The sequence below is a fragment of the Typha latifolia genome, chromosome 3, assembly GCF_019914945.1.
Source record: "Typha latifolia isolate L0001 chromosome 3, TyphaL0001v2, whole genome shotgun sequence".
NCBI lineage: Eukaryota > Viridiplantae > Streptophyta > Magnoliopsida > Poales > Typhaceae > Typha > Typha latifolia.
Genome location: NC_133088.1, coordinates 12838067 through 12851408, shown reverse-complemented (window position 1 = coordinate 12851408; position 13342 = coordinate 12838067). Strand labels below are relative to the sequence as shown.

Here is a 13342-nt window from a genome sequence, read left to right as displayed (position 1 = left end):
GAGAAATATAGAATGAACTTTCTTAGTTAGTGTAGTTGATTAGATTAATATGTAGGCCAAGTAGGATACACAGAGAACTCAATTGAGGTCAACACGCATTTTTTTTTTTAAAAAGAGAGTTATTTTTCATGATATGAAGGGGGTGCCAAGGGTATATGCTTGCATTCAGTGGATGGCAACAAACCATGGATGCACTGTTTGAAGAATGACCTCCAACATTGGATTCCAATATGGAAAAGTAAATGCTGATGAGTTAAAAAGATTTGGCGAGTAACAACAACTCACTTTTGTAGAAGAGAAGAGGGAAAAGTTTTGATTAGGTTATTCAATTCTGGATTCCAGAAATCCACTTGGGTCTTGCCCAGGATCCTCTGTAGAGCATAGTTGACATTAATATAATGGAAATCATGAGGTGTAAGGCTCATTGCATGTGTCTTTTCCCTCTGGTTCCCCTTCCTCCTTTTCTTCCAATGAGAAGTGGAGATATCCATCACTTCTGAAAAAGAGAGGCACCAAGAGACCAATCTCCTCAGTCGCTTCGTCTCCTCATATATGAACTAGTCCTTTATGGTATCAAACCCAAAGTAGCAGTTGGATTTCTAACCTTTTGGACTTCTCTACAGCATCCTTTTGTTGGAGATCAATGGCCAGGCTTGCTTCTGGTAGCTGCAGGAGTGATACCTGCAGTGATGATAACTGGAGTCCATCGTGGAAGAGGACCGCCAAGGCGAGATTGAGTTGCGACTGCAAGCAAGAGGAGGATAGATGGAAGATGAAAAGGATGAAAGGTTGATGAATTGCTGGAAATATAGGCAAGTCTGATGCTTGGCTGTTGTTGGTATTTATTTACTCCTCATGTTTCATTTCAGTTCTTCTTCTTTTTTCTCTTTTCTTTCTTTTTTTTGCTGTTTTCTTTCCTCAGCTTGTATCATCTGTTCCAACTTAGTTTTGCCTTCTTTGAAAGGCTTCCAATATGAAATTGAGCTGCAATTTAGACCTAGTGATGCTGCTTCTGTTCATCTTTGGATTGAGATTTCTCTGTGCTGCCATAAATGAAATAAAGGAATGTAATAAAGAAATTTTAAAGAAGTCATAGATCTTCACAATACTCCCTCAAACAGCACTTGGATTTCTCGCTATTTGTGATCTGTCAAGATAGTTGATTCAGTATTTAGATGCGCCGATCCGCTAATATATGTTTTTTTTATCAAATAGATTACCTTTCCAGGATCAGGGTCAATCAGATCATTTTCTGCTTAAGGTTTTAAATTTCAGAAAGTTCGCGAAAATTTTAGTGCAGAGCTATACTAGTGAAGCATAGAAGCAGTAATGAACAGTAGAGGCTGAGAAAGATTGCATTTAGTTAATCAATGGCAACAAAAGAAAAAGTTCAAAACTAGTTCATGAATGAATGACTATCAGGAACTCATGGACTAACTAGCCATTAGGTACTTATGAACAACATAGAAATCATATGTGTGGAAATCATTTAGAGAAGGATACCGCAATTGTAGTATAGCTATAAATGCATTTTAGTGATCAAGTTTCGCTCTATGGGTACCTTCTTGAATGGAAGGAAAAAAGATACAGATTGAAGAATTCTCCGGCGTTTCGGTAGGTTCTCTCAGACCTTGAATCTGAATCTGAATCTGAATCTGAATCTGATAACAAATCAGAGGTACTATTGCCCAAATTTCTCGCATTATTAGTAATCAGTTGACTCCGTCGCCGCATCCTAAGGATAGAGGAGACCAATTGGTGACCCCTGCATTTCTATTACATGAATTATCTTGTTGAAGGTCGTGCCGTTAGGGCTATCAAATGCTTAGTTGGACTAAAATAGCTTAACTGTTTGTGGCCATCTATTCGACACCGATGTAGTTCATGGTGAAGAAATGCAGTTGATATTAAAACATTCCTAATTGTACTAAAGAATACTTTACATCGTGTTGTTTATATTGAATCATCGACCTTTGAGACTTAACAATCATTAGACAATAGTTGAATCTTGCATTAACTCCTCTCACAGGCTGGAAGTGGTCCTGATGACTAAAAGACAGACCTCTTAATACTCCTTCCTTTTACTTGTAGCCTCTTTTGCTAGCAAAAGTACAAGCATTCAACATATAGAATGATTAAATTTGAATTTGTAACTTTAGAGCCCATAAGGCAGATTAACTCCATTCAAGATGGTAACTGGATTAATGACTCGAGTGCTATAGTTATTAGATTCTCTTTCTTCTCGCTTGGTTTCTTAAACTCGTTTTCGCAAGAGAGGGGGGTGGCATAATAATTGAAAATTCTTCAAGAAGAAGGAACCCAACCATGATTCAAAATCTTTTCAATCTTCTCCAAGGCTGTTTCTTCTTATTTGAAACAGAAGTATATGACCTTGGACTACAACTTTTTAACGTCAAGAAGACCTTTTCTGCCATAATCTAATTTTCTAAAAGATGATTGTACCTCCTAATATTCGTTTGCCTCCTGTAACATGTTCTATTACTCCAATCACTAGATCTTATAGATATCCGTTGCCTAATTATTGTATACTCAATCTATAGATAGCACAATCTATAACTGAATTATTACAGGATCCAGATTAAGTTGTTCGCGGATAGGATAGGCCCTGACACAAAAGAGTTAGACAAAGTAGTAGGTTCTCAGGAGAATCTTGTACTATTTGCCTCATAAATTAAGCTCTTCTACTGTGGCAGAGTAGCAGATTTCTTTTCTTTTTCTACCCATAAAGCCGACGAAGAATAGGTATATACAAGACTTGGCCATGTGGGAGACTATTGGTAACAGTTGTGGAGCTGCATCTATGAACTAGCAATGATTCTTATTGTTTAGCATATGAGTAATTCGACATTTCAACAGTATTGCAATAGGCTAGTGAGAGTTTTTGATTATTTTAAGTATGTCAATCTTTTTTAATCAGGCGTCTCGAAATTAAATACGAAACTATATAAGTTAAACAGACTTATGTGTAAAAAGAGAATGCTGCCGAGTAAATTGTTGAAGGTCAAATAGAAGAAATTTTCATATAAGTTGCTGAACCAGATAACGATTTATATCTAAAGGTCATTGTCTGATCCAATGACCTATGTGACAATATCTCTCGAACACATAAAGGTTTACTTAGCAATATTTAATTTTACACATAAATTACTGAATCAGATAATGAATGAATACAAATTTACCGTGTGATACATAGATACTTCGAGCATGCATACCGGTGGTCTAATATTTTGTAGCTAATACTCATGTTTGGATGTGGTGCAGGCGTAACTTTAAACTAGATTAGAATAGCGGTCATCGAAAACCTACTTTGGGACAATTTAATTAAATTTGTTCTTTTATCTCGTCTCTTCCCTTTAATATTGTATATTCACCAACAAAATTTAATTACCAATTTTTTTATAATAAAAAACATCACTTCAATCAACTATCATTACACCACTAAAATCGGTTTACAATCAAACACCATATTTTCCTAAACCGATTTAAGCTACTTTATTCAAGATTAAGAAATGAACGTAGCTACCTAGGTTTAGGAGTTATAACACATCTAAACGCCACTCTTTTTTTTTTTCAAGTTCTTGCATCCAAAGCTAAGATGGTGCTCAAGTTCATGGGGCTCATGTAATCAGTCGATCCGGTCATCATCTGCCGCACGATGATCCGGTTGGCTTTCTCAGTGGGATGGTAGGCGTCCCAGAATGCATACTCATTGCGGTTAGCACAGACATTCGAGGCAATTGTGCACAGCCCGATCCCATTGTAAGGCCCTTGCCCACAGCATGCAACTTTTGAGGTAACGAAGCCTGTCACGGAAGACTCACAGTGAGCTAAATAGCAAGTGTTTTTGAGTTCCAGTTCTTGTACTAAATGTTGGAAAAGTTAGTTATGTTAGTTACCGTAGGCCTGTGGATTGGATATGTAGTCAAAGTGCATCCTGAAGGCATTGGCTGAAATGAAGACATCAGACCCAATCTGGGCGTTGAGTTCCTTCAGGATCTGGACCAGCTGTGGGTTGAACAGGTCTGCGGCTCGCATCAGCTCCGGGTCACACTCGCCGGTCAGACTCCGTTCGGCGAGCTCGGCCGGGACACAACCGAGAGGCCCGGTGCCGGTGACCATAACTCGACGGGCCCCCAAATCATGAATCCTCTGGAATTAAAGAGAGACATAGTTAGTTCTCATGTGAACCTGGCACTAAGACATATTGAGATGATGACTTCTGCTTTCAGTTACTAGTTCTGATCAATGTTGTGGTTAGTAGACTTGCAGCAAAGTGTTTGCCACTATGACCCATTTAGTAGGCCTATTGATTGCTTGCTCAGAGGTAGTTGCCAACAAACTCCACTGCAAACTCGTGCAGCTTTTGGCACAAGAACGCTTGTGGTGGGGAACAATTCCAACTTTTGAGAAGGATGGTAGAGATAGGTGATGCAATTCTATTATCTTTGGCCCCAACCGGCCATTCATTACCTATTACTCTGATACTATAATAATGACTAAATTATAATTTACCCCTTTGTAATTTTGCTGGATTTTTAGCATTTTGATCCTCCCAAACTAAATTATTGACTATTAACACTTCCATATTACACGCTTTTCTAGGAAAAACTTTTGAAATTCAAAATATTTATCTTTCTCAACTTTATTTAACGTAGTAATCAATGCATAACCTAGCCTTACAGTACCATCGAATAACTTCGTCTTTATCCAAAATTTACATTAAGGGAGCCTTCTCCATAGGTATATCGTGGATGCATTTATGCGTACTTGTCTTCCATGTCAGAAGTATAACAGAGTCTTTAATTTTTAAGCGCCAGAGTGGGTAAATCGATAAGTATAACAGCATACAATTACCTCGCATGCAAATTATCTAAAATTGTATTAGTCTTCCAAATGATGTAAAAGAAATGATCCTTTCTTTATGAATGCCAACTGTTTGTAGTCATAGTTTTAGTGATGTAATGAGACTAATTAATCTTGAAGGCATGCAATGTATTAGCTTCATATGTTCATGAGCTGCACTGAAATAGTGAAGAACAGGTATGAAATGAGAATTAAGAGCCAGAATTAGATAAATATCGTACCGCAAGAATTTTCTTATACTCTGAAATTATATATCGAACGTAGTCGGGAAGCGAGAATTCGCGAGATCTTGCAGAGAAAGGTATCAAGTAGTAGTTGTTAACAAAGTCATTTCCTCCAAGGGTGACAAGAACAAGAGCTTGGTTGACAAGCCGCTTAGCCTGAGGCTGGCCTACAAGAGAAGCTAATTTCCGCTGGTATTCCTCAAAGTACTGCAGCTGCCTGCTTATTCTGATTATGTTCACCTGTACATATAGAAACACTAGCAGATGTTACTACTTGTGAGCTAGCTAAAAATGTTGAATAAAAATTCTTTTATCTTACGAATTGTATGCCAGTATCGTTAAGGATTCCAATGCCGGCCGACGCAAAGTTGGCGCCCACGAGGAGCTTCTCTCCCTGGAGATCCGGGCTTAAGTAGGGCAATGTGGATTCAGCTCCAAGGTACTCACCTGATAACATTGAAACTTGCTAGTATTTATATACATGTATGTAGATATACAAAGTTGTTGACAGACAGTGTAAGCAATGAGAGCAGTTAATATAACTGATAAGATCAGGGATGTTTAATCCATTGGAGAATCTGCCAGTGGGCCGGTGAGTCGGGTAATCGATCCCGTAAGGAGGGGCGTCGGCGCGGGCCGTGGTGGCCAAGTAGTTGTTATTGCCATTGTCAACGAGAGAATCACCGAAGACGAAGAAGGCGCGCGCCGCCTCTGAAGTAATTGAGAGGCTACTAAGAAGTAGTAGTAGAGCAACAATGGAGAAGGAAAGAATTGAAGAATAAGCAGTCATTATTGCTGAAAGGATGGTGATAGATAGATAGATAGATAGATAGATAGATAGATAGATAGATAGATAGATAGATAGATAGATAGATAGTAGTGAGGAGCAATGTGCATATATGAAGGGCCAGAGGAGGTGGCTTTTTATAGGATTCAATTGTCTTCATGGCTCACCTTCATCTTGCACCTAATAAGGCCTACAGAGAAGACTGGAGGGCCACAGGAATAAATGAAAAAGCTAAGCTTAGCCATGCAGCTGCGTGTGCCTCATGAGATCTATTACTTGGTTGCTTTTCTTTCCTCCATTAAAAAGGCCTTTACACCTACTAGTTGTATACAGTATTTCTCTCTCTCTCTCTCTCTCTCTCTCTCTCTCTCTCTCTCTCTCTCTCTCTCTCAGGTTCTAAATGAAATCTATGAGAAGAAACCTACAGCTACAACTCCGGGCCTTATACGTCTAATTAACAATGGTAAATTCACACTCAGAGATGATACCATGGCAACTAATGCAGTCAAATGTAGCTGCTGAGTGGCTTTTAAATGTGGATGGTGGCCAGTTTAAATTCCTGATGAAGGGCACTTCAGCTAAATCCCAAGGAAAGGAAAATTGAGGCAGAGCTGGTCATAGGAGTATACTATTAACATCTCTTGTCATTTATGAGATTGTCGGAGAGGAGGCCAGGTAAAGTTCCAAACCATGTGAAATCCATAAATTAGTGGGGTAGAAGGTCTAAAAAGAATAGCTGACTCCCACCACCAAATCCATGATCATAACTAGATAGGCAACAAAAAGGAAGAAAGAAAATACATACAGTCAAAAGCTGAAACCATCAACCAAGTTTGGTTCAAACATGATATTAAATATGAAAGGAATAACATTTTACGTGAACTATCACCCTTTTCTTGTATCTCTCCTAATTTTATTTTGATGTTGTGATGCATAAACTTTCTGAACTATTAAAAATATTTCATCAACTTGACATGATAGACGACAAAGCTGAAAAGAGACTAAAATACCCTAGAGAAGGTAAAGGTGTTCCGTTAAATGATATTTTTATTTCATCCAAAATATAAAAGTAAATATGTCATATAGAACTCATGTAACTTGCATGTTGTAATTTATAGATAAAAGAAAGTATTGAAAACCTAATGAAATAGATGTTTGAGACATCTTCAATAGATCTATATGTTGCAAAAAAAAATTTAGAAGCAATATAAAAAAAAAGAATTATAGTTCAGGGGTCTAATGAAATTAATCTAATATTTTATCTCCTCCCCTACTCTATTGATTTATCTTAGTTTTAGAGAAAATTTATGAAAAAAATTCTACTTTATTTTGTCTTTATTATCATTCATATTCAATACATTGAATATTTCTTATTTAACTCTTGTATATTCACTTTTTATGAAAAAAAATCTACTTTAATCCTTTTGCCTAACAGGTATAACAGTGCTGAGTGATTCAGTTTGGCCCTACAATTACCTCTATCCCTGAAAGAGAGGAGTTGTGGTTGGTTAAGCCTTTCAGACAAAGGTTATTTGCATCATACCCATGTCAATATAGTCTAGTGAAAAATCTAAACTGTGTCTCAAAAGTCGAATAGTACATTGTCCTGATCAACACATTGCAACACTACCTTAACTTTTCCTTTCCGTTGATTACTATGTCATCAATTGAGATCCAGGACTTCCCTGTGCAGTAATAAACACCACATATCTGTTAGGTGATTAATGCCTCAAGATATGGTGAGAGATAAGTTTTTAAAACCTTGAAGATTTCTCTTGTTACAGTTGTGAATATTGGAAGGGTGGGTATCGTGGCCCGACAGTCTAATTGTGTTCCCTTTTTCGTTGAAATTCGATGCGATAATTATAGCTCAGTTCTGATAGCTAAGGTCGTTGTTATACGAGAAGCCCTTCCTTTTCAAAGGACAATCGTTCCACTAGTATTTGATTGGGGTCTTGATTCTATGTTGCTATTCAATATTATCAAATAAGTGAGACCGACACCTTAGATGATTGACTCTGTCACTAATGATATTATTATTTTAGCTAACAATTATCAAAATTATGTAGTTAATCACATTTTAGAAGAAGCTATTGCTGCTTCTGGTTGGATGTACTTAGGATAAAGACTTTTATCTCGAGTTTTTCTTCATTTTAGTCTCCGGCTCTAATAAAATCCTTAGTCCTTTACTTTTAAAAAAGTAAAAAAAAAGTTTCAACGAATAGATGACGAACACAAATTTAGTACAAATCAACGGCTCCGACTACACTCATAAAGAATAGCAGAGAATCGTAAAATTTGAGTGATATGCAATTAGAGCCGTTGGATATACACGATCGATATGTTAGTGTGCATCAGAACAAATTTATATGAGATAAGTCTGCACTTAACCTCAATCCATAAATGGTGCACCTTAATCATCAATAGTAGTTGGTCTAATGAAAAGTTAAACCTTCATCCAGCTTTACGACAATCATATAGAGAGTGAATGAGAAGGAAAACTTAGCTCCTCTTGATTAATGCCTACAGTTTGATGAACTTTTCTAGATCCAAATTAAAGCTAGCTGTTAAAAATTGGTAAGGTTGATGAACCTCTTTGCATCTCTTATGCCCCTAAACCAACCAACACCAGGACAATTAACTTCAAGAGGAGAGTGTAGGAAAGTAGTTCGATATAAGATTGCTTGTGGACCAAAAATTTGCATTGTTTCATACCCAGTCAAACGCTGCCAAGTACTCCAATTGGAAACTTACCTTCTTCTCATTGGATATTAAGCTTTACTTCATCTAAAACCTCCAAGGATGATAATATAAATGAGGCAAAGATGTATATTTTGTTTTTTTTTTTACTTTTTCTTTCTTATTCTAGCCAGTACGCCAAGTGAGTTGGATTAGATTAGCAGTTGATTAAAAGCTTAAGCTGTTAAATAACTGACCGACAATATATATTATCTTTTTTTTGGCCCCTTAATGTATGACATGAATCCTATCGCAATTCATAGTAAATCATAATAGACACTAAAAGTAGATTAATTAAAAAAAAGATAATTATGCCTAGACCAATTTACATGTTGCCTATTTCCGGGTATTCTTTTATGACACATTGATTCTCTTAATTACAAAAAAATATTTAAAATATTTTTTTATGGGAAAAAAATTTATATTGAGTATCACATGATCAATGTGAAGCCCTTTATCGCTCATGTTATCTTTATTTTAGAAAGAAAAAAGAAAAAAAACAATGATAAAATGATTGTTTGATGCTTTCTATTAACATAGTCAGAGAGGTGAGATATAGTTTAGGGGCTCAATTTATACTTCAAAAAAAAAAAAAGAGTGCAATTGTTTAGAAAATTTTAATATAATTATTTAAAATATAATAATTTTAATATTATATTAGATAATTAGTTAAGCTAATAACTTAAGCCGTTAGATAACGAACTAAATTGGACAATATGAAGCTGATCCCCTCGTATCACAATAGATTGGATGGCATTACAAGTTAGATTACGGTTTGGTCCAACTGAACTCAAGATCTATTCCCAATATAGTTGGTATACATGAGTCGAGCTTTTCCTGGCTTATTTCAAGCCTAAGCTTGTCAAATCTACATCTCTTGAGAGGCTATGATCCATATATATCCTAATGCAAAAAAAGAATTTGGTTCTATTAACTCATGTGTTTGAGTGTTGGCTATTTTGGTCTCGCGCAAAGAACGGCTGTGATTGTGTTGTGTTAGGATTTTGTTCTCTATCTAGGAGAAGATCACAATTAGAATAATAAGAGAAAGGTTTTTGGAAAAGAAAAAAGGAAATGAAAAATAGGAAGGGTTGCTCAATTCAAGGTTATATACCTCTCTCAAATTCAATTCCATTTAGTTCAAATATCAATCACACAAGTAGATTCTCAGTTCATGATGTAATTATATAGGGTTTGAGAGCTTTTGAGTTTTGGCTGGGTGGAAGGGAGTGAGAGAGGCCTCCCACCTTAGCCTTCTCTCTTCTCTCACTCTCTCACTTTCTCTTTCTTCTTCTTCTTCTTCTTCTTCTTCTTCTTCTTCTTCTTCTTCTTCTTATTCTTCTTCAACGTGCACCACGTCTGGCTACCGTGCCACTGTCACCGCTGCCTCTCCTCCTCCTCCTGCTCCTCCTCCTCCCGTAGGAGAGGAGAGAGGTCGATCTTCCCTTCTCTCCCATATTCTGCTTGCTAGTTCAACTCGATCGACTTGCCTTGCTCGTCCCGAGCTTCTACTGAAGCCGGCCACGTTGTGGCCGCCGCCGCGTGCCCAAGCCAAGCCCGCCAGGTGAGAAAATTTCTCACCTCCCGTGGCAGGCTTTGGGCGCGCCACGCGCACCCAGACGCCGGGCCAGCTGGCAGTGGCGGGTCCCGCTATCGCCGCCTCTCTCTCTCCTCCCTCTCTTTCTCTCCCGTCGCCGACGAGATGAGCCCTCATCCTTTCTTCTCTCTTCTCTCTCTCTCTCTCTCTCTCTCCCTCTCTCCTCTCTCACAGTTTCTCTCTAGCTGTATTGGGTTCTCCGGACCCAGCTGCCGCCGAGAGGCCGGCCACCCTCCCCGCTGGCCCGACTCCCCTCCTTAAGCTCCCTTCCTTTCTCTTCCTCTTCTCCTCTCTGCAACGGTGCTGGGCTCGAGCCCACCATGTAGCAGGGCTTCCAATTTATTCTATTTTTTCCCTTTATTTGTTTCCAGCTAATTATTCATTTTGTGTTAATTAGTTAAGTAAAATTAAACTATTTGAGCAGCTAATTATTTTAAGATTATATACTTACTAATATAATTATTGGCTAAATATAATTAATTATACTTGCAAGCATTTAGGTATATAAATATATATCTATAACTTATATATATTACTAATAGATTAATACTTGTAGTTTATTAATTATATTTAAATTCATAAATATTTCTACTCATGTTCATAGTCGTGTAAATTAATGTCTAACATGTATTTTTATGTATAAATGAAATAATGTGATTCTCTAATTATTATACATGATTGAATATTCAACCATTATTTTACATACAATTAATAACTAATAAAAAAAGTAAGAATCACAAAACTAACTATAATTAGATCTTATTTATACTTATATTTATTAATAACTATATATATTTAGCCATTTATTTTTTATTTTATACTTAGACTAATTTTATATAAATAGAGCAAAATTGTATTCTTATTTTATAACTAGCATTTTATAATAAAAATAATATATTTATAATATTAGAATTATATCTATAAAGTTGGTGGTTAATAATGAAAAGAGAAATTATAGACCTAAAACCATCATATATTTACTCAAATATATTCTAGTTGGATAGAGGCTAATTTTATGCTGCCAAAATATTTTCAGATCCAGACTCTCTTATTTGAGACCTTGTTGACCCAATTAGTGATGAGTTCATACTTAGTTAACAAAAGTGACGGATATGCAGTTTGTATTTTCGATCAAACCTGTGAGTAGTTTTACTTTCTAGAGAACTTTTTCATATTAGGATATATTATACTTATTTGTATGCATTTTTTTTTTAGTTTCTAGTATAATTATATGATCCTAAATAAAGATGATTATAGTTGAGCATATTTTATCATTTATTTGATTAGACTGATCTTGGATATGAATATTGTAAATGATACATAAAGATGATTAGAGATAATTATATATATATATATTATGTCGAGTTGATCTATAGCATGAGTATGCATGCGGTAGATATATGATTAGAGATTACATTAAACTATTTTTTTACTTTCTTACCACTCAAATTTCTGAGTTGTATGATCTATTATAGTATTAGATAAATACATATAATCATTCATTTAGAAAAAAATCATAAAATCTAATTGATAGGATAGTTGATAGAAAGTGTGAGAATACCACTTGCGAGAGTTAGGATGCGCTTAGTGAATAATTGGTCGATCAAAATATTCGTGATCATGTAGCCTTATGTTCAATGTCGTTAATCTATGCGTACAATAGACATTTGAACACATATCGTTCACTAATGCATATGTGACGAGTTATTCTAGCGTGATTTCCATCAACTAGAAGAGTGCTCAGTCTGGATGAATATTGATATACCATTTGCAAATGATAAGGTATGATTGTGACTAAGATATCTTTAGCGAACGACAAGATATATTTTAAGACTTTGAGCATGATGATGAGATCGTATATCAGATGTTGAATGTGCACAACAGTCTAGTATGATGATTATTTAGAGTTGACACTGATGATTGAGATATTGAGAAATGCATGTTATTCTATTATCATTTGATGTACTTGATTATCAAATAATTATCATGTATTATATGTCATGTATTTGATATTATAGTATGATCGTGGTTGACATGCATTATATATGTTATATTTGAGCGAGTTATGATGATGGTATAACTAAAAATTTATTTATATATTATTAAGAATTATATACTTGATCAGTCATAACATGATATCTATCATATATTTATATATTGTTGAGGATATATGTTTATACTCATTCATAATATTTCTTTCTGATTCATATTTTATAGTACATAATTTATTTTTCTGTTTGGCATCACTAATTAAAATAATATATATTTACTAAGCTTTTATATTATGATTTTTTTTCTTTTATAACCCCTAAGATATGAGGCACCTAATAACAATTTGAGATATCGTGAATATACATTTTAAAGCAAAGATGAGACGAGATAGATGTAAGATAATATAAAAGTTAGCTCATCTAAAAATTAATATGTATTAATGTATAATTTTGTATTACATTGTATTAGACCGTATTTTATATAATAAGAAATATTGTACATGCTGGACGGTATGATGTTAGTTGTAGTTGTTATATCTTGATGATTTGTCGTGACCTATGTAGGTCTTACTAAATTATATAGTAATTAAAAATAATTTTTTTTATATATTTAGACATTGATATGTTAATATGTTTATTTGAATAATGACTTATCTTGAGATGAATTATGTATCCACATGTGTATGTCCGCGTGGTAGGCTCTACCCATTCTGTCGCATACGGTGCGCGGGGCGCGTGGGCGTGCACTTGCCTATTAGGGGGCGTTATAATTCAAGTGGTATTAAAGCTTAGGTTTAAGGATAATCTGACAAACCATCAAAGATACTAGATGTCGATTTAATTTAAAATTACGCTCGAAGTCGATCTTTACGAGTTGATATTGATTAGTTGAGATAAATGTCTAGGTATAATGTTGAGATTCTTAGGTTCTGATACTTTGTAATGGTGATAGAAATTATTGGAGATGTTGATATGTTGAAAATTTATCTGAGATATTTTGAATAGATATAACATATTTCAAAATTTTGATATTTTCATGGATGAACTTAGGAATTAGAAAATGATCTAGATGTGAGTACATGTTCATCCTATTAATCTAGTCGAGGTAACTGATCTTTGT

General features: G+C 35.3%; 1 protein-coding gene and 1 long non-coding RNA gene across 2 annotated transcripts; both read right to left on the bottom strand.

The window, feature by feature from the left end:
- Positions 1-262: 262 nt before the first annotated feature.
- Positions 263-1796, bottom strand: LOC140783203 (uncharacterized). The gene is made up of 2 exons (XR_012108114.1): positions 1562-1796; positions 263-1043 (listed from the first exon to the last, which is right to left on the bottom strand). It is a non-coding gene; the product is annotated as an uncharacterized lncRNA (long non-coding RNA).
- Positions 1797-3397: 1601 nt separating this feature from the next.
- LOC140783202 (GDSL esterase/lipase At5g33370-like) lies at positions 3398-6000 on the bottom strand. The gene is made up of 5 exons (XM_073129983.1): positions 5652-6000; positions 5428-5555; positions 5106-5348; positions 3918-4170; positions 3398-3824 (listed from the first exon to the last, which is right to left on the bottom strand). Exons 1-5 carry the CDS (start codon positions 5896-5898, stop codon positions 3592-3594), a joined length of 1104 nt encoding a protein of 367 aa, XP_072986084.1. The 5' UTR covers positions 5899-6000; the 3' UTR covers positions 3398-3591.
- Between the last annotated feature and the right edge of the window lie 7342 nt (positions 6001-13342).

Coding starts and splice junctions, on each gene's coding strand:
- LOC140783202 (XM_073129983.1), bottom strand. CDS start 5,898: ATGACTGCTTATTCTTCAATTCTTTCCTTCTCCATTGTTGCTCTACTA. Junction 5,556..5,651: donor AAACATCCCTGATCTTATCA/GTTATATTAACT, acceptor CAATGTTATCAG/GTGAGTACCTTGGAGCTGAA. Junction 4,171..5,105: donor AGTATAAGAAAATTCTTGCG/GTACGATATTTA, acceptor CTTTAATTCCAG/AGGATTCATGATTTGGGGGC.